This window comes from Rhipicephalus sanguineus, chromosome 1 (genome assembly GCF_013339695.2).
Source record: "Rhipicephalus sanguineus isolate Rsan-2018 chromosome 1, BIME_Rsan_1.4, whole genome shotgun sequence".
Classification (NCBI taxonomy): domain Eukaryota; kingdom Metazoa; phylum Arthropoda; class Arachnida; order Ixodida; family Ixodidae; genus Rhipicephalus; species Rhipicephalus sanguineus.
In genome coordinates, this window is record NC_051176.1 from 323,446,041 (window position 1) to 323,468,185 (window position 22,145).

A 22,145-nucleotide genomic window follows, 5' to 3' on the forward strand; every position below is an offset into this window, starting at 1 on the left:
ATGCATCGCTGCAACATATCTTAGCTTATCTTAACATATCCAGTCGTTGTGTGTGTCACTTCTACTCCTTGTCCGGGGTCTTCTTGACTAGTTTTTGCCTCAGCGCCATGTACCAACTGACCCAGACGTCGACCTTATAACATATCTTAGCCACTGGCGTTTTCGTTGCTTGCTTCAAAACATGTGAGCGCGGCATGCTTTAGTCTCGAGTCCAAAGCTCCCGGAACATCAGGTGTTTCGCATTGTGTGCGTGGTTTCGCTATCATTTAGTAACCTTGTTCACTACTTTCCCGCATGCCCTGCTTTTTTGCAATTAGCCTAAGGTTATAACGCACGTCCTTTGAACAAAACATTTTGCATTTCTATTTCTATACAAACGATTCGCACAGAAACCCACGCGCGTCGCAACTAACGGCCGCGGCTTCCGTGCTCCTGAGCACCCCCCTTTCAACGTAAATGTTGCTTCATGCTAACTCAGCGGGCAAATCGTGGCCACTGTACTCACTAGCGATTCAGCATAGACTAGAAAGTAACAAAGCAACAGGGCTTTCATTCATCAGTTTATTCAGGTGGTCGATTCCACGAAAGATCAAAAAAGGGTGTATATTTGATGTTTCCGATTTTCCTTATAATTTTGTATGTTGTGCACATATGACTGCACAGCACGAAATCGCAGTTCGTTTTCAAATAAAAAATTTTTTCAACACAGGAAAATTCGACAAGTGTCGCCGGCTGACGACGACCATTTTACGAAGAGTGCGTTTTCGTAAATTCGCAATCATGCTGGCAGCCACTGAAGCTATATATTACAAATATCTTTCTTTTTGGCGGAAGTAGAAGTAAAGAGGAAATAGATCTTATCATTTCATGGAATTCTGAGTAAATTATGTATTTTTAAAAATTCACGAAAAACGCTGCGTTTTTGAAAATCAGTCAAATTTGGGACGCTATGGCTACTTCTGTGAACATCTTAGCTTGTTCATATTTGCAGTATGAATAGGCCTTTATGTGAATAATAAACCTCTGCATTTGTATTTCTCTAATAATTTTCAAAGTAGTAAATTTTCATGCTCGAAACACCAAAAAGAGAAAAGTGCTCCTCCATTCAAAAATCTTTAATAAAAAAAACCCAATCTCAATTTTGTTCAAAGTCCCCCAAAATGTTCTCAAAGGACTGCAGAATGATATTATGAAAAAACATGTTGCATCATTTTTATTACAACAAAAGCAGAAAATGTCAAACATTGTGTTTCCAGAGCGTGGTGGCTACTGCGCAAAGGACATCTCTAATAACAAGAAAATACAGTAACACGTCTTTTTTCTTTTCTGAGCTTCGCTAAACAACAGTAATGATCTATGGTCGGAAATTGGGAACTGTTTTGTAAAGAAAAAGACCGTTCCAATTAAATGCATTCGCGTGGTTTACGACTTCACACCAGTGTTAGACATCCCTCATTCCACAGTATGCACTTTCAGTTGTAGCCTCCTTTTCTTTCATCTATTTCAGTTGAGTATAATTCATATCTTGAGTGCTAAAGAACGCATTCCCTCTATGCGTCTCTTATGATGATGTGCTGTGCCAGAATTGAGAGATTGGAAAGCGAGCAATGGAAAGTACAATGATAAATAGTCAATAAGCGCACGCAAACAGTCAAAGCATTATTACCACAGTTTCCCAGTTTTCTTGCATAAAGAACACTTTGTGTGTTCCAGTAACACTGATATGCCTGCGTCGTGAAATGAAGTGCAGTGGCTCGACTCCCACGAAACGTGAGACTAAAACGAACATGTGTGATGAGCATGCAGCACCCCCTCAAGACACCGCCTTGACCACCTGGTACAAGAGTGGGTCCTGGTTGGTCGCCTGCAACACCACAGATATAGGGAACCCAAGCTCAAGTTTGCGGCGCAACAACAGCGCCACGCTGCAGCTCTGGAGAGAAGCTCTCGTGCAACTGGGTGCATGCACGGCCGGCTCAGCCTGTTTGTCGGTAGCGGAAACATGCGCGCGCGCGTTCTCAGTCGGTGCGGGGAACTGGGGCGCCATGCCGACAGCTTGGCACGCTGAACCGAGAGGCTTGCAGTGCGAAGCTGCATTTCCACGTTGGCAGAAGCGACCCCACGGAAGTGCAAGCAAGGTCCGAAGTATTGCTGTGTCGTGGCCTGCCACAACAGTGCAGACAACACCAAGGCATGCGATTCACGTGTGAAACTATATCGGTTCTCGGGCATGTCGCACGAGAAATAAAGGCGGCAAGCGTGGATAGCTGACAGCGCTGTCTCGCCTTCTACTGTATTTTGGCTGTTTGAGTACATCACTTTCATTCGTTTCGACTACATGAATAAGTACGTAACTCAGCGTACTCACGCCGCGACTACAGTAATGATTACTCGCTGTCTTCTCGCATTGTGAAAGTCGAGTTACGGTTGTAGGTGACACAACATTGTGTTTTGATTCCCCGTGTCCGTGAGACCTACCCGTCGTTGTTGAACGTTCACACTCGCATTATACCAAGCCTTGTGCAGTTGGCTGAATTCAATTGAGCTCGACACATTGTCAGAAGTTCAGCGCCTGCAATTCATGCGTCGGGAAAGCTGCTTTATCACGCCGGAATGGACGTCTGTGCATTTTCAGCAAGCTTTCACATCGTTCTGCAGGTTTCCTTTGTTTATGTCACTTCATTAGGGTGATATTTAAGCCACTAAATATAATGCTTCGCAATTGCAACCTCGAAGTAAACACCTTCTGACTTTGTGCGATTCTCTAGCCGCGTTCGCGCAGCATGTTTTACACGCCTGTCAAGTCAATATCCTCATAAAAAGAGAGTGCAAGCATGATGCGAGAGCCGAAAAAACGAGGCGAGCAGTTCATCTTGCTTCACAGTGATTAAAGCTCAGCTAGCTGCCTCGCGTCTTAATCGGCGGGTAATTCTTCAGCGGCACGGAGGACTTGACTCTAACCTTCTCAGGAAGCAGTGCCATGGCCGTATAATCTTTTTTTCGCACGCCGCAAACGTTTGTTCACGAAAGTACATGGCTGCTACTGTAAGCATGCCATATCAAAACAACAATCATATGATTCGTAGTCCGCACCGCAGAACATCGATAGCGTGCACGGCTTCATTTCGGAGTGCACGTGGACCATTACGCATCTTTAACGTGACAGAATGAGACGTACCGCGAGGTATACATCCTAACTGTGTAATCGCGACTTGGGAAATGCATTTCGCTTTGAGTCGGGCATCGTTGTCGTCAATCGTCTGCTCTGCACCGTAAACGTGATGGACGAGCCTTTCTCCTTTTATCAAGTTCGCTTTTCGGAAGTGCCAGTCAAGCTTGAAGATCCTTTTGAAGCCGCACTACAAGCGGTACATTGTGAGATGCCGCAAGTGCACCACGAGAGCTCTGCACGTGCATGGAAGCAAGCGGCAGCACATTGGAGAGAAGGGAAAATGCGCGTTGCTGGCATCCAGTTTGTATTTTTACGCCAGAGATGGCGCTGCCTGTCAAGAGTAGCAGCGCCACTAAGCGATGCTTGGGGAGCCTATGGAACATGTATTGTGTAGGTACGTGCCACGCAGTGTCATCGTGTTTGGATGCACGTGTGCGATAAAGCAGGAGCTCTCTACGTACACGTGCCGCACTCTGACGTCACTGCGCACCGCGCCACGTTATCGCGACCGTCTTTCATGTCTGGAATGCATGAAAGGCAGCGCTCAATAAACTCTTGCATTCTTTGTTGTGTTGAACTTGGCTCGTATGTGTCACGGACCGTCCCTGCACGAAACAAGCGAGAAACCACGGACTGGAGCGACGAAAGTTGCATTGCTACATAGCGTGGCCAGGGATGAGGCTTTCGAGGTTTACAACAGCTTCACCGAGGGCGAATCCAAGAATGACTTCGAGACGGTGGTGAAGAAATTTCATGCCTACTGTGAGGCCCAGCTAAATGAAGTCCATGCACGATTCATGTTCCGGCAGCGAGTCCAAGCCAACAGTGAGTCAGCTGAACAGTCCATACGGGACCTGAGAAGACTCGCCCGGTCGTGCAACTTCGGCACAATGTCAGAATCTATGATTCGAGACCCGATTGTGTATGGCACAAGCAACGGAAAGGTCCGTGAGAAACTTCTTCGGGACAAAGGATTGACGTTGGTTAAAGCCGAACAAGTATGCAAGTCGTCGGAACTAGCCGCAGCGCAGAAAGAAATCAGGACACAAGAAAGACATGTCGACCCCGTGAAAGCAAGCTAGCCCAACCGAGAACGGCAGAATGAATTCTGGTGCAGCCGATGTGGACGCATACATGACCCACGAAGTTGCCCCGCATTTGAACGCATCTGCAGAAAGTGTGGGGGCGACAACCATTTCACGGTGCGCTGCAAGAGTACGAAACAAGTCTCAGAAGTCGGAAGCGGTGACCGAAAAGACAACTTTCAGATTCTGAACGTGTCAAACGTCAAGCAGCCACGTGACTGGATGGTGCCAGTGCAAGTCAGCAACACGCAGGTTTTCCTCAAGGTGGACACTGGTGCCCAAGCGAACCTAATGCCTTATGGTACCTGCCAGAGACTGCGACCAAAAGCGCAGCTTAAGGCCAGCAACTCGGTGCTTCATTCATATGATGGAGCAGTCATCAACCACCTGGGAATCGCGACGCTAAAGACCACAATAGGTGACCAAGTCGCCGACAGAGACTTTTTCATTGTGAAAAAGGGGCGTCAAGCCATCCTGGGGCTACACGCCAATGAGCGGCTGGGACTATTCAAGCAATCTGTGAATGCGATTACAGCCAACAGCAGCGAGCAACTGGTGCAAGCTTACAGAGACGTGTTCCAAGGGACGGGTGTGTCCAGCGTGAATACCGGATGATATTACGAGAAGGTGCAATTCCAAGCGTCCAAACGCCGAGACGTGTGCCTCTGGCACTGCAAAAGCCCCTTAAAGAGGAGCTCGAAAGGATGCTCAAGGCAGGCATCATCACTAAAGTGGAACAGCCCACGGACTGAGTAAGTCCTTCGGTTACAATCAAGAAAAAAAATGGCAAATTAAGGATCTGTATGGATCCCAGAAGAATTAATGTGCGCCTGAAGCGCGAGCATTACGAGATGCCATGGCGTGAAGATATCGAGGCAGAGTTGGCAGGCGCCAAATTTTTTTCACGTTTGGACGCCAACTCCGGTTTCCATCAGATTCCGCTGCACGAGGAAACTTCGAGAATATGTACATTTGCCACGCCTTTCGGCTGTTATCGTTTCCTTCGACTACTGTTTGGTATCGCGTCCGCTCCGGAGGTCTTTCAGAAAACGTTGAACGAGATCTTCGACGGCATTGCAGGCGTGCGAGTGCACGACATGTTCATATGGGGTGCCACCAGACAGGAACATGATGGAAGACTTATACCCCTGACACACGGCCACTCTAAAGTCCTTTAGACTAGGGGACATCTTCCGGAAAGGCGTTCAGGCGCAGTGACACACGACAAAGGAGCAACTCCTTTCTGGCAAAGGTTCTTTTCCGAAAAGCAGATCCCACATCTACTTTTCCGGCAGTAGGGGAGTACTCTCGCACACAGTGTGCAGAGCTGATCAATAGAAGAAAGCGTGTCACAACGCTAGGTTGCCCCGTGATTTCTTCCCCTAGGGAAAATGTGTTCATTTTCAGTAGTGAAGCGATTTGTTAAACAATAAATGTTTACAGTAGCTATACTCTTGCACGCCCGCATCACGTCACTGGCGCCGCCACGTTGGTGTCTTCAATGTGTGTTGTCATCACTGTGCCTGCAAAACCCGATCTGCAAGGTCAACTCGCTTATCAAGGAACACGCGACTCCACGCTACCTGCGAGTGCGCTGCAAGGGACGCTCATCGGCGTGCTTGCCATACGCGGTCCACGTCCCACAAGAACGCTTAGCGAGAAGCGCATCGGGTGTGCGCTGGCTTCTGTCACCTCTGTCGTATGCATTTGTTCGCTCTTGTAATGTGAAGGCGCGTCTCTGTGCTCTTTTGTAAAGACTCTGGCGAGTAGTCGTTTGACTTTCGCCTGCGCTGCGGTAATCTAACCATCAAGAAATCCGAGAGCAACAAGTGTCAGGATTACCGCAACTCTTCCTTTATCGCTATCGCTAATTACTCCGCTAATCCATCACGTGATCACAGTTGTGTGAATAACGCTATGAATAAAACGCGGCACGCCGGCACTGACACAAACGTGAGAAAGGACGGCAAGAACGTGGGTACTAAAACACCGACTGTTCATAGTTGCAAAACCAATCGAGGTCGCTGCTAAAATGCAAAAAAAGGAAAAAAATATACGAACGTGAGCAATATTATAAGCCGTCAAACATTAAAAACAAACGTTTTCGAGTTCTGGTAGTGCTAAAAGTGATCTACATGCGTAGCTTTTTTAAAAATACATCGCTCGCAGAAGAAGCGAGCGCCATTTATTTTCAGCGTTCTTCTGAGGAACCACCTGAAGCACTAGTCCGGTGCCGTGTGTCATCGGCGCAACTCCTTTCTGAAAATGGTCCCTTTGGGCGACAAAAGTGGTTTACTTCAAAGCACTTTACTTTTGCCCGTTTGTCAGGAGCATGCGAAGCGTTCTGGAAGCGGCGCGCAAAGCGGGCCTAACGCTCAATCCCGAAAAGTGTGAAGTAGGTGTCACGGAAATTTCTTTTCTTGGCGATATTATTTCCGAGGCAGGGATACGGCCGAGCCCCACATCGATCACCTCGGTTCTTAGCTTGCCGCTGCCGACTGACAAGCTCGGAGTGCAACGAATGCTAGGTGTGATAAACTACTTCTCAAAGTTCGTGCCCGTGCTCGCTGAAAAGACTCAGTTGTTGCGCCAGCTTATAAAGAAAGACATGGTTTTCGAATGGACAAAGAATCACGCAAGGTAATGAGAGCAGCTATGCAAATGTCTTAGTGGACCACCGGTGTTGGCAATCTTCGATCCTAAAAGAGACACGAAAGTAACCTCAGATGCCTCACAGCATGGCATAGGCTCAGCTCTTTTACAGCGGTATGGCGATTCGTGGAAACCGGTCGCATATGCCTCCCGCGTACTGACAGAGGCTCAGAAAAGGTATTCACAGATTGAAAAGGAGGCAATGGCTATCGTAGTAGGATGTGAAAAGTTTCATCACTCTGCATACGGACGTCATGTTATCCTAGAAACCGACCACCATCCACTGGTGGCAATCTCGAAAAAAGCTATTGGGGAAATGCCGCCTCAACTGCGTTTTTTTCTTTGTTTGTTGAAATACGATTTTCAATTGCAGTATATTCCAGGAAAACAGCTCATCCTTGCAGATATGCTGTCGCAGGCTTCTGTCGGCAGTCCAGAGAAAGACTGAGTATACGAGGACGTCGAAATACATGCAGTAAGTGTGGTTTCATCACTAGTAAGCGAAGCGATGCAAGATGGATTGGTGAGAGAAACAAGAAACGACTGCTGCTTGAAGAACCTTGCGGAAAGTCTGGCGGAAAACAAACCAGTTCAGGGAGAGTTAAGACCCTTCGTAGCTGACCTATCTGTCGTAAATGGGGTCCTGCTTAAAGGCAACAAAGCGTGATACCCCTAAGTATGAGACGTGAAATGCTGAACCGGATCCATGACAGCCACATGGGAATAAACAAATGTAAGGCACGAGCACGTCGTCTAGTATTCTGGCCAGGTTTATATTCAGAGATTGATAGTGTCATTGCAAAGTGCACAGTCTGCCAAAGGTATGCTTACAAACAGCAGCGCAAGCCTCTCGTGATACGCCCGACACCTGATCAACCATGGTGTCGTGTTGGCGTAAATATTTTCCAGTATGCCGGAAAATCGTACTTGTGCACGTACGACACACATTCCAACTTTCCAGAAGTTGAACTACTCCATGATGCGTCTGCAGTGACAACTATCGAAAGACTGCGAGCAGTCTTTGCTAGGCATGGCATACCTCTTGAAGTATGCACCGACAATGGCCCACAGTTCGCAAGCCGAGAGTTCTCTAGTTTTGCGAAAGACTACGATTTTAAGCACACAACATTAAGTCCAAGGTTTCCGCAATCTAATGGCCTGGCTGAAAAAGGGTGTCCAAATTGTTAAAAGAATTTTGAAGAAAACGAAGGAAGGGAAAAATGACTTTTGTATGGGTCTTCTCAGCTACAGGTCCAGCCTGCTGGTAAACGGAAGGTCCTCAGGGGAGTTACTTCAAGGTCAGCAACCGAGGACGCCCATACCGGACTTCAGCGAGGGTCCACGAACAGCCGTTCTGAAACACTGGCAGTCACAACCAAAGCGTCAGCCTCTTCCGCCTTTGACCATAGGGAAAGTGGTGATAGTGCAGGGGAACACATGGGAAACAAAGGCTAAAGTCCTGAAGCGGATCAAGCCAAGATCATACTCGGTCATCACCGAGAAGGGCGACATTCTGCGGCGTAACCACCAACACCTCTTGCAGACAGCAGAAGCATTCGACGACACAGGAGAGTCTTCAGACGAAGAGAGCTGCAGTGATGACGGCGTCAACCACCTGCAGTCCACCACTGCTAGTGCAGCCTCGGAAACTGAAAGCCCCGGACCGAGATGGAGTACCCGAAACTGAAGACCACCGCAGAGACTGAGTTACATGGGAAACTTCGTGCAAGTGACGTAAACAGCATTGCCGTGATGCAACTATTTTTGTGACCATTTTTTATTCTCTGTTTCAGTACGTGTCCATTGAAGAAAGGAAGATGTATCATGTAGGTACATGCCACGCAGTGTCATCATGTTTGGATGCACGCGTGATAAAGCACGAGCTCTCTACGTACGCGTGCCGCGCTCTGACGTCACTGCGCACCCTCTGTAGCGCCACGTTATCTGGACAGTCTCATGTCTGGAATGCATGAAAGGCAGCGCTCAATAAACTCTTGCGTTCTTTGTTGTGTTGAACTTGCTTTGTGTGTGTCACGGACCGTCCCTGCGCAAAACAGAGTACCTCAAGGTACACATGCTCCGACATGAAAACTTCAGCTAGCTGTGGAACAGCAGCAGGAGTAGGTGTTGCATTAGCAGTGGTGCTGCACCAGGAGAAGGCCACCAAGCTGAGCCTGCAGTAGGTCTGGCTACTGTAGGGTTCCTGGGAGGTGATCCCACAAAGTCTCCAGTCCAGGGTCTTGCAGTTGCTGCACGCACGTCATCCTGGCACAGAAAAGACATAGATGGTGGCCCGGTCCCACATTTGTGGGCCTGGCTTTCACCAGGACATCGCTCATATGGTCCAGAGCTGCCAAGTCAGCAAGCATCAGCGGGCCTCACGTCATATGGACATCAACCCCTGGTTGTGTTAGCCTGGTTATTATTTCACTCTTCTATGACGCTATATTACATACGTTAATGTGATTCCTTCCCGGCATAAAGCCTGTTAGGGCCTTTTTGCAAAGGAGTTTCAAGCACCGGCATTCACTGGGCTGCCACGCAGAGGGCCCAGGTTCGGACCCCATTCCATCCTGGATTTTTTTCTTCTTTTGTATGTTTTTTTTTTCTTATTTCGTGCGATAGCGGTTATGGACACTGGCGGCGGCGGACAACTATGGCACCAAAAACAGCCATTGTGACCTCGTAACAGCTTTCGCTGCAAAACTCGCCGGACGGCAGCTACAAGAGGTGCGCTACTCGAAAAGCCAAAATGTTCTTAGAGGCATGCGCTTTCGGTCTGAGGCAGGCGTACAAGAAAAGTGTTCACTGCAGAAGAGATGTGACTGTCAAACTTCTAAGGTAACCTAGCACTGCAATTAATCTCCATTGTATTTTTACACACCGTAAAATTCCGAGCAAGCCCCCCCCCCCCTACGGTGAAGGATAATCCGACCAGATTTGAAGGGAGGCGCTTGCTCGGTCCCAGACCGAAATTCACGATGGCAGTGGGAGAGCCGCTCAAAATAAAAAAATGCCCATCCATGTTTCTAATGAAATTCTTTATTTATTTACTGTTTCTATTCCCCTTGTCACTGTCAAACCATTGAAGCAGCGACCGGTTTGACCAATATACGACCGGCCACATGACAACGGAATTTCATAAACAACATTAGATACGCATCCAGTGTGCTTATTCTTGTGGCTTTTTACACAAGCGATGCTCGTCTTGAAAAAAAAAAGTGGCCACAGGGGAGGAGGGGGAGGGGAGGGGGCGCTTGTTCGGTCACTGGCGCCCATTTCAGATCTCCCGAAAAAGGGAGGGGGGCGCTTGCTCGGGTGGGGGCGCTTGCTCGGCATTTTACGGTACACACGTCATAAACACTCATCAGATAATGACACCACGTTGTTTCTGCGCGACTTGTGCAACGCTGTGCCGCTTTCCTCGGTTCATTTCTCTACTACACTGTTCGCAATAGCGTGTGTCATAGTTATTTCGAAATAAACAAGGCGCGGACATGTGCATGAGCGGTGCGCCACAAACCAAACAAAAATATATCGCACGTTTTAACTGTATACAAAGAGTATGCTCTTTTACTGCATAGTGGTTGTTTATAACGCCTTTTGGTCACAATATATCAAGTGGAATTAATGTTGTTCTGGCTTTTTTTTTTATGTGATACGTGTACGTTCATTGACGTATCAATCTTTTTAAAATATTGTGCTCTTTGTTTTCACATCCCACGGCGGCGTTGCATTACAGTGTGCTATTGCAAACAGCATAGGAGGGCCCGCGATCAGCGGAAAGATGAGTGCGATGATCTACCGAACAAACAGATCCCTCTACTGTGCGGCTCCTTAACTCTTAGCTCCTTGATAGCAGCACACGCTGACCGAAGAAAGCAAAAGAAAAATAAAATGGGAGGGATAAGGGGGTGTAAAGCAAAGGGCAGATGCGGCGTGCAGACTATGTACTTCGGTGCACACTGCCTTGCGAAGCTTGCAAAAAGATGCCTGTTGGGATCTTTGCGCCAATCGAGTCTCGTGTGGCGGCACTGATTTTCTGCGGACCCACACAGCAGCGTCTGTGGCATCGCTTACACACGTTTATATACGTAAATCTTTGCTTTCATCGATCTGCAACACCGACAAGGTAATGTTGATCAATCATGCTCTCTCGCGCGTGTGCGACATCGGCAGTTTGTTTTAAAATGTATATATCGTAATATTGTTCTGCAAGTCTAGTTTAAGTTGCAGGCAAGCAAATAAACTGCACGGAGAAATAAGAACTGTGGCTGAAGAGCACTTTTGTGCACGGCGGTCATTTCTGATCCAAAGCACAGTGCACGCCGATCTTGTTGACGAAACAAGTTCACGTCGGTTACTTTCTTTTTCTTCATTCAGGTACAGTTAAAACTTGATTTAACAGAACTGAAGGGAGCCACGAATTATTTCGTTAAATCAGGAACTTCATTAAACCGAATGAGGCATTTTGCGGTCACTTAATTCGGTACGTTCAATTATATGGTGTAGCGGCATCCGGAAAGCTACCGTGGCATCGTATTTGCATAGCGTAACTGCGACAAAAATGAAATTGCGGCCCCCGGAAATAACCGACACCTCTAGGGTGTATGAAGCAACAAGAATAGTTACCTCAACAATAAGGGCCACAGGGGACAACAAATTTATTTCCCAGCAAAGAAGTCTTTGCTTGCTTGTGTTTTGTAAGCAAGGACCACATGAATTTTTCGTAAGTCTTAAGCGTGTCCAGCGCGTCTTCCGTCCCCTCATGTGTTCCAGCAAACTGCCGCAGCAAATCAAGGGCATCCATCACTTGACTCGCTGTTGGTACGGGAGCCTCGCTTTCTTCAGTGTCGTCTGTGTCTTCGGCCGCCACTCCCTCCACGCTTCCTACAAGCCGCAAGATATCTCTGTCATCCAAAACTTCCGTCGATACTACATTTGCGTCGGCGCTCACGCAGTCAGAGAAACTCATCTCTATGAGCACTTCGTCCACTGAGCGAAGGTGGCTCGTAATCAATAACTTTTGGGGCGTTCTCTACAAAAGAAACCAAGAATATCAATTTTCCATCTCATTTTTCGAAAAAAGGTGCGTTATATCGGGACAGATCCCAAAATTTGTTTCATTATTTCGAGTTAGTCGAAGCATTGGACCCTATGGGCGTCTGAGGGGGAACCGGGGTATCTTCGTTAAATCGGGTTTCGTTAAATCGAGTTTTAACTGTAACTGATAAATTCGATTAAAATTAGTGTTACCTTGTGTCCGGCATTGTCATGGCTCCCTCGTTGCCTTAACAGTGCACAAAGCGTTGGGAAGTCATTGCAGAACAAAGATTAAAAAAAAACAGTAGCTAGCGCCTGAAAGGCTGCGATATGCGACTGGTTTCGTTATCGCGCCTAACAAAACATGGTGGATCGAACTTATGGGATCAACAGATGGCACTGTACATTTTGAATATATTCTAGTGATATTTGTCATTTAACCAATTAGGTGCAATATAAGTACCCTAACAAGTGCCACTTGACGGCAAACCATATGTGATTGGTTTCATTCAGTTGTGGTTAACCACTTTTCTTCAAATATTTGGTTCTAGTTACTCAAAACATCCTTTATTTATACTCCTACTTTAGAATGACTGCCGGGTGGGCACGTCAGTATATGTTTGTGATGGTGAAACGCTACAAACGGAGACTTTACAAGAAGCACCTTGTCTTGTGTTCTAATGTCTCTGTTCTTTCAAGCACCTCATCGTGAACTCATAGTTAAGTTCACGCACGAACACCCTCCTGTAAAATTTCTGGCTACGCCACTGATCACAGCGTTTGAACTCTGCCAAAGCGTCAGTGAGGTTGTCGCAGTGCCCGTTTGTGAGCAGTTGCTCTTGCGGCGATTACCGATAATGATGTCACAGTGCGCTCCACCAATCATAGATGCGAGCCAGGTTTGCAGCCCGCCACGCAGGAGCACCTCGGTGTTTTTCACTAAGAAGGCATTTTCGGTCGAGCGATGTCAAACCTGATGTCTAGTATTGTGCTCGGGGTGCTTCAATGTACGAAGGGGTGTCTATAATTTTTTGAAAAGCTCTTCAGCTTCCCTTTATACATCATGCGAAGACAGTACTGCTTGGTTGGGCTTTTTGCCTTTCGAATTTGCTGAGCATTTCTACCATCAGTGTCTCAGGAACATAGAATAGCCATTGACAAGGTGAAGGAATCACCGGTATGAACATTTCTTGTCACTCGAGAGTGTCCGTTCTGACCTCACCATCAAGCCTGAAAAATGCTACTTTTCTTATATAAGAAATATACCCATATAGCCGACAAATATAGTGCCGGTCACATGGGCACTTTTGAAAGGCCACCTAGTCGATGGCCATTCAAACGCCACAACTCTACCGACTCGATGGAGTTGTCGCACTGCTACACGGCAGTTTTGAACAGCTGTTGAGGGGTTCAGGTGTTTCTCACAAAAATTGTGGCGCTTCAGATCTTTAGTTTCGTATTCATGTCACCGAATGTTAAATAAGATAAATCCACTTAAAAGCACAGATATATGTGTTGTTTTTGTTTAAGCATTTCAATAAATTGTTTATTTGTAGTACATATTTAGCTTTCAAATTGTTGAGCAGCGAAACTGTGGCGAGTGAGGCACGGCAAGACAGCGCGATGAAGGCAAGCACGTTGCTGTTGTCGAGAGTGTGTGCAGTTTGCACATTTCAAGTGGCAAAAATACTTTATTATATAATTCATAACACTCAAATATACAGTTTTCAAAACACAGTCATTAAATTTTTCTTTTTTTAATCCTGACGGCACATTCGTGCTGGATCCACTTCCATCGCTTAATGGCCATCGAAGTTTTCATGGAGTTGTGGAGTGCTCCATTGACTTGATAGACTATTGACTCGATGGCTTTCGAAACATCCCGTGTAGCAGCTCGTGCTTGACCATTTAATCAATAGACTATCGGTCGGAAGGACTTCCAAACGCCTGTGAGAGTCCCAACCATGACGTAAGAAGGAAAATGTGTTTGGGCAAGCCGTACAATCGATCACTTAGAGTGACGATGTCTCAAGGAGCTTTGTAACACACACCTGCGACATCACTGAGACGCTTGTGGGCACAGGCCCACAGCACATTCACTGCTTGAAACACCTTGCGGCAGCTCTAGGTTAATCCCAGGTATTTGTCATGTGTGTCTGTGGCACCCTCTACAGATCGTGAAAATCCCCAATTAGGTGCAAAAAGGAGGGAATAAATTGATAGAACCGGAGTCCAATTGCAAACTTAGGTAAGCAACCTTTATGTTCACTTGTTAAAATGGCTGATTGGGCATTGACATATATACCTGTCAGTGTGTGTGTGTGTGTGTGTGTGTGTGTGTGTGTGTGTGTGTGTGTGTGTGTGTGTGTGTGTGTGTGTGTGTGTGTGTGTGTGTGTGTGTGTGTGTGTGTGTGTGAATGCTTTCCAAATATATTTTTAGTGGGTAGTATGCGCTTGTCCTGGTCTTCCGAAGTCCCTGTTTAAGTTACGCGCTCGTATTTCAAGTTTTATGTTCACCTCTCTGTACAGCATGGAGGTTTTTATAGTGCATAAAAAAACCAAGGAGTGACAAGCGAAATGCTAGACTGCAACAGATTCATCATCCCCACGCTTCAAAGAACTGGTTACAATCATCCATCCACGGCCGTCCGATGCCCTCGTCAACAAGAAAGGTCGAGCAAAGGGATTCTCGGCCGATCACTCGCATACGGGAAACAGGAATGCTAAAGTGAAGCATCAAGAATGATTGCACATCAGAAAGAAGAGCTAGGAACAAGTGGCCTTGGCCCAAGGGGGGCAGCAAGGGCTGACCAAATGAGGGGACACGCCCTCGCATGGATCCAGGAAGCGGAGCCGAAACCGGTTGCATGGTAGGCACCCTTTGCACAAACTCGGCCGGTCGCGCAACGGTCGATGCAAGAGCGCATCGAGCGTGGTGCTACGCGGCCAAACAAACAATGCTCATTTCTCCGCCTGCACGCCACAACACTTTAGGCCTATGTTGACTTACCCATCGCCACGGCCCGACGTCAAAACAGGAGCAGCAATCGAAGCTAGGAACGGCCTTACGCCAGTACTCAATAATAGCGAGGGCGGGAAGTGATGAGTACTTGGTGTGCTATTTCAAGGACGGACAGTGGGCACACATCAACACACGAGCGACACGGCTAATCCTTCAGGTCCTGCTGGCCGCCCACGGCCAGTCAGGTGGCGCCCTCTAGAATTTTTCAGTTGGCCGAAGAGGTTTCAAAGAAAATGCTGAAGCCAACGTTTTGGCTGAAGCTATGCAGGCCACCTCCATGTGTTCTCCTCAAAACCTCAGTCTTGGACAATTTTATTCGAGATCACGTTACCGATACTCATCCGGATAAAGTACTTTCGTCGGGAACAGCAACCTCTTATTTTATAATTAACGTAGCATTTACGTTCTAGGAGCACTGTCTGTAATCAAAAGGGCAGTGTCCCCGGGTGGCAGGAGACGTTAGGTGGGCAAGCTTACCGCTCTGCGGTTCAGAGCCGTATGTTCCTTGTTCGGTGACTATTCCGACGCGTGTATCCGAAACATATCCCCTAGGATGGCTGGGGCCCATACTGCGCCGCTATTGGCTGGAGATGGTCACGTGACCTGCGTGCGCTTCCGGTATTTTTTGTTTGTTTTTGTTTGTTTTCAATCAACACGCGGCGCCCACGTTCGCGTTTTGTTTTGCGCTGAAGCCGTGCCCGCCGTAGAGATGACGCTGAAATGTTTGAGCCTTTTAACGCGATAGCGTTAGAGAGCTCGTGTCGCAGAAATTCCGTCGACGGTGTCGGGACCGCGGGGACCGTTGGTTGTGAGCGAAAAATCATCCGTGAGCGAAAAATCGAGAAAGGAAATGGACAACTATGTCCATCTAGCGGAAAACATATCAAGCCAATGCCGCCTTTTCCAGAGGAGGCGTTGATCAAGCAAACAGCGAACGCTAGATAATGTGCTGCCATCTGTGAGGCATTGTGAGACTCTTCATGGCCTCCGAGATGGCAAGCGCGCGGCGTGCATCTTGGAGGCCATGCGACTTGCTTTAGATCAAAAACCTGTATGTACCATTCTCGCGCGCGCGCGCGTGTGTGTCTGTGTGCGTGTGTGTGTAACAATACACATCAATAAGTATGCACTTAGTGGTTGAAGTGCGCACCAGGGGCCGGATTTCGCTATTGCGTTCAACTCTTTAAGTTGGAGCTTAAGGGTCCCCCAATTTTTTGCTGACAAACGCCCATACGCCGATCGTTTTACGATGGATGAAGTGGTAATCAACATTAATCCGGGAGCGTGTACACGGCGTCGCCCCCTTTGGCGTGCTTTATAACGCGATCGTGTGGTATTTCTCGTGGGGTTGTCCCTCATGTGCTACTGGACCACTCCGTGTACTGGACCTACTGGATACCTACGCATGTGGGCATTGATGACAATGAAGACGCCGATCACCTAGCTGCAAGTTGTGCCCACAACGAATGTGACTGTCGAGAAATTTCATGCCTGTTTGACAACGCTCGTCTGTTCATCCGCTGACATCTTCTGAAGCAGCACCCTGACCAGCGTGTAGCAAGCGGATTGTTCCCTCCCCGTATTCGTGGTCGTGGATTGCCTCGTCGTGAACGTGTAGACAGTCCGTCATGTGGGTCATGTGAGACACTAAGCACAATTTTTAGTGTCCCGCATTCGTTATGCAGCGAGCACGTGCTAATTTGTGTTTACGTCTGTGTTATTTGTTTTTTTCTCCTCTTTCTTTCCCCCCTATCTTCTTTTCCTCTGTTCCCCCTGCCCGTTCAAGGAGCAGGCAGGCATTGTTGTGCCCCTTTAGGTGGCAGTTGTCAGCCTGTACCCTCTCTGTTTCCTCTGTGCCTTCGTGTTCTCTATGTATTAAAACCTAATAATAATAACAATAACAATTGACACGACGCAAGAAACCCTATAACTTAATTTTGCTGGCGTATGAGTACGCAGCTACGGTGAAAAAAAAAAAGAAAGAAAAGACAGGAGGCACTTTGTGGATATTTGTTCATTCTTCACAACACAGCTCGATGCCGTTAAAATTAAAATTTAGCGCACGCAAATGTAAAAAAAAAACATGCTTCGGGAATTGCGTTTTCTAAATGATAAACTTCCAAGCTTCTGGTAAGTGTAGTACCTCATTTTGAAAAAGGCAGGGAGCAAAGCATACTCTTTTATGTGAACTAATGTAATTTTAATGGGTGCTCTGCTGCATTGAACTACTACTTCAACATGTAATGGGACATTTTATGTACATGTCAGCATGCAATGCATCCATCACAGTGAATTGGACATGCAGAACCAAGTAGTAATGCCAATTGATTGCCCATCAGGGCCCAAATATCGAAACCAAAACAGGACATACATTGAAATGAAGGACGGTTAACAAACTTAACGACATGATCAGAAATAGAGCACGATCAGAAGAAAGCAGAAGTCGATTCAAGAAATGATGTACTTGGAGAATATATACCTATATTTTGCAAACTCTCAACGTGTTACATTATAGTAGGAACATGTTTACTGTAAGAAATATGCAAAGACAAAATATACAGCACCCCTAGAACTACCCCCCACCCCCTGCCCTCCAGTAATTGGATGCACATACCACTTGAATATGAAGTACAGAAATAACGACATATGTCGTGAAATTGGAGCACAGACTCTTCTTTATTAATGTGATGTTCAAGGTTCACTAATGACATTAAAATAGCAAGCAAAATCCCATCCCATCCTTAAAAAGTGTTTGTTTTCCCTTTCCGCTTGTCTAAAAGAACAGTGCACTGTTTATTCTGATGTATACATCATTACCTGCCCAACAGCACATATATTTCTTAACGAGAAACCAAATGCCAGCTGGAACCTCTTCAACTTGTAAACCATGCTGCTATTTTTCTGTATATTATCATTTTACACTGACTGCAACTTTCCATTCAATTGTATATTGTGTCTAGTTTTTTATCAGGCTTGCTTATCACATCAGTAAGTAGATTGCTAGTACAACACATTGTTTGCTAAGGCTCAATACTTCGTTAACGATTTGCTGTTTTATTAGCAAAAGTATAATATATAGCAGGTTCTTGATGCAAGCAAAAGTATCTGTGAAAGTGCTTCACTGAACTATTACCGACTCTTCATTCTAAAAAGACAGGGCGTGCAAACACAGACACAAGAAAGAAGTCAGGACACCACAAATGCCGTTTGTGCTTTGTGGTGTCCTGACTCCTTTCTTGTGTCCGTGTTTGCACGCCCTGTCTTTTTAGAATGAAAACGTACCAACTAGCTCAGCTCTCTGTTATTCTAAAATACCGACTCTTGTTACAAAATAGGTGTGTGTTTTCAAAGTAGGTTACAAGTTATATGGACGCTATAGTACTTTTTCTGGGAAAAAGTGTGACAAATTTTGAATGAAATGGACAAGGATGGTTAACAGGTGAAGTAAGCTCTTGATTGAATAAATTATAAGACATCTGGCATTATTTGGCACTAGTGTATTTATTAGACATATATATGAACGGGGGTTTGAAACAGGGCCGTAACTAAGGAGAAGTTGAGGGGGTTCTGACACCCCCCAAAATTTTTTCATGCTTTATCGTGTGACACGAAAATAGTTCCATGCCTTCACAGCGACCACCAGTTGCCGCAGTTAGCCGTTCTACACACGAACACCCTTCGAAAAAAATTCCTGCGTACGGTCCTGGTTTGAAATATGCATTACTCATGTTACGCTTCCTAAAAGGCCCTTGTGTTTTTTGACAGGCGTGAAATACAGATTAAGAATGCTTCCAGATTTGATGCTTTTATGTTACTTATAATGAATTGGATGACATTCATTCAGGAAGAGACAAATCGGCATGAGCACTACAATAAGAGAGAGCTGAGCTAGTTCGCATTCATGTTAAAAGGGCGTGCAAACACGGGCACGAGAGAGATATCAAGACACCACAAACGCCGACTAACAACTGAAAGGACACATCAGGGCCGTACCCAGGAATTTTTTTCGGGGGGGGTTTGCGTGTAGAACGGCTGCCATTTTTTAAGATTTATACTGGCTTATTTTTGTGAATAAATCAAGTACATCGCTTACTTGTAATAATTCGATGGTACTTTTCAATTATTTGTACCCAAATAAAGAAATTGGTATGTCAACCTCAAATTCTGGTTAAAGCAAGAAATAAGTTTGGACAATAGCACCACCAAAGCCGGGGACACCGCGACCAACGGCTCCTGATGAAGTAACACAATGTAACCACGGTACAAAAACGGTATGTATGTGTTACAAGCTGCCACTCTAGCGTCGCCAGCGCGAAGTCGGCGACGGGAATGGCAGCAGGTTAGGTCGTTCCGTACGTAAGCAGAGACAGTGAAGAGATCAGAGACGTGTGTGGGGAAAAACAAAACTCTAGTGATATTGCAGCACGAGGAATCTAGTACAACACTTAATACCAACTAACAAAATACATATAAAATCAATAAATCAGCTTACAAGAGAGAAGTATTACAAACTACACAAAACTAACCAACAATAAAACTACAGATGAGAAAGTCCGAAGGTATAAGCAGGTGAAGGGATACCTGTGATGACCGGCAGCTTCGAGTCCACGACGATCGGATGCAAGAAGTCAGAGAGAGTTCTGGCACAACTGCGATGTCGGCGGTGTTGCAGCGCTGGTGTTTCCGGTAGGCTAGTGCTTGAAGCCGATCTCGGGCAGGTTGAACTTACTCGAGATTCAAGTACCGATGCCTACGTTACAGACGTTAATTTCGCGTCACAACTAGACGAATGGCTAAGTTTAGGTGGCCAGCCGATACGGAGCCACAACCACTTAAGGGATACTTCTTGATCTCCTTCTACACCATGTTGGTCAGCAACTAGACTGCTTAGCAAGGCGAAATCCTGCGCTTAAATCGACCTCCGTGTCCCCTCATTCTCGTCCTGGGGGAAAAGAGACCTCTACATGGGTCCAATCATGCACGTTTCATTGTTAGAAACTCCACCCTAAAAATATATTGACCGCGTCCCTTTTTAATTAGGAGAGGGTCCTCAACTGAGCGAGAGTGACAACCTGTTGGGGTTCTCTCATACGGCTTGTCCACAAGCAGTTTTGCCCGTGGGAATGGTCAGTTTCCTTGGTTTCAGCCGGTGCGTCTTGCAGTCTACAGCTGGTTCGGGGTGCATCGCGGCCTTTGACGACCCTGCCGACGCCGCCGTAGGTACAAAGGATCAAACATCGGCGACTAACGTTTGAAGAAGAACACCCCATTCAGTACTTCCCTGCACTAAAGACCAGTCTTTTCATGAGCGAACGGTTCCACCGGTCAGCGGGGGAGTGCGGCGCCCGTTAATTTGCCGTTACGCCGGGTCGCAAAAATGGCAGTCCGTGACAGTATGTATGCAAGCAAACAAACAAGTCGCCCGACATTCCGATCTTCTTGTTACCGTTCGCACATTCTGCTTGCTGGATAGTTTCCTCGTAATTGCGAAAGAATAGAAGGGTTGAAGCTTGGGCTAGCTGGGTTTAGCTTTTAATCGACTCTTGAAACATAGAGGGAAGTTTAAACGAGGAAGTTTTTCCTTCTCGGCAACTTGCAAAATTCTGTGAGGACTTGTTCTGGGGTCACTTGAAGTTCTCGATGGATGCTGAGCAGTGCTAGTCCGGTCAATCTGTCGTTGTTCATATGATTTCGAAGGTAGCTCTTCAGCCTTCTCAGTGTGGAAAAAGTCCGTTCCGGGGTCGACGTCGACACGGGTAAAGTCGCCAGGATAGAAAGTAGGCTGTGGATGTTCGGAAAAAAGTCGCGGTTGCACATCTCTAAGGCCTGTAAAGCACAAGCTGGGCGATTTTTTTCTTCGATCTGGCAGCATTTGTTCACCCACAGTGTGAACTCTGCTTCGATGACATTAGCGGAAGGAATGTCGCCAAGGTAAAACTGCACTGCATCATCAATATCAGAAAGGCTAGCCGATGCGCAGAATTTCGGCAGCAGCATGTTAAGGCCAACCACGACCTTCTTATGGGCATCGAACCGGTCTCTTAATTGATTTTCGAAGTCAGCCAGCAAAGGCAAATACACATTCCTCCGGTAGTACTCTTCGGGAGTAGCAGAAGGTACGTTGCTTCTTTGCATCTGCCTTCCAGTGATGCGTGTAGGGCCATCTCAACATTTGTGATCTTCAGCAAAGAGAGCGACTTCAGAAAAATCTTATTAAATTCCGTTTCCGCACTAGCCCTTTTTGTGGAAAGAACGTCTATAACATTCTTTACGTGATCGCACGCTTGAGCCAAGTCACAGTCAATTTTTTGAAGAAACTTGCAAAGTGGCAGTGTCAAAGAGAAGAGGTCGCTACAGATCTGAAGCGAAACGACAAACTCGGGCTTCGTAATGGCATTGAGCAGTTGAGAAGCTTTTGATGAAGTATCAGATGACGCGGCCTCTTCTTCCAAATATTCGAGGAATTGTACAATAGGCACGTACAGTTCAAGGAAACGCTGAAGTGCATCGTGACTCTCTACCCACCTTGTTTGGCAAAAGGAGAGAACTGATTTTCTTTTTTCTTGTGTTAAATCTTCTACTTTGTCTCGCAGTTGGTTCGTCCTCTGTGGCGAAGCTCTCACAAACGTACAGGTTGAGGATACAGTTCCCAAACAGTTGCGGATGCTGGGGAGTTTGCATGCGTGAAGCAGAGCAAGGTTCAACGAGTGGGCGCTACAATGCACGTACAACGCTTTGGGCGCTGTTTGACGAATGAAGGCTTGAACACCGTTAAGGTGGCCGCTCATTGATGCCGCGCCGTCGTATCCTTGCCCGCAAAGTAGGTTCAGGTCAAAGCCATGACCTCTAAGGCTGTTCAGGATTGTGCTCGCCAGCGCCTTGCCAGTGAGATCGTACACGGGAACGAAATCTACAAAATCTTCTTTAAGTATGGGCACTCCCGACGTGTCGTGTCCAACGTACCTTACACATAGGGAAATGTGGGCGGTGCGAGATATATCAGTGGCCTCGTCAGCTAGAACTGAAAAACACGAACCTGAGTTGACGTTTTCAACTATCTTTCTTTGTATGATTTTACCACAGAGGGTGATCAACTCATTTTGAATTTTTGGGCTCGTGTACAGCGCATTCGCCGGAGATGTTTCCATGTGAGCTCTCAAGGCGGCATCTC

At 46.6% G+C, this 22,145-nt stretch overlaps 1 protein-coding gene across 2 annotated transcripts in view; it reads right to left on the reverse strand.

Moving 5' to 3' along the window:
- LOC119379499 (actin-binding LIM protein 3) overlaps window positions 1-15,181 on the reverse strand; it is a 618,577-nt gene extending 603,396 nt beyond the window's left edge. For both annotated transcript variants that reach the window (XM_037648800.2, XM_037648799.2), the window contains exon 1: window positions 14,963-15,181. In XM_037648800.2, the coding sequence (XP_037504728.1) occupies window positions 14,963-14,966 (4 nt within the window). In that variant the 5' untranslated portion in view covers window positions 14,967-15,181. The remainder of the gene's footprint in view (window positions 1-14,962) is intronic.
- Between the last annotated feature and the right edge of the window lie 6,964 nt (window positions 15,182-22,145).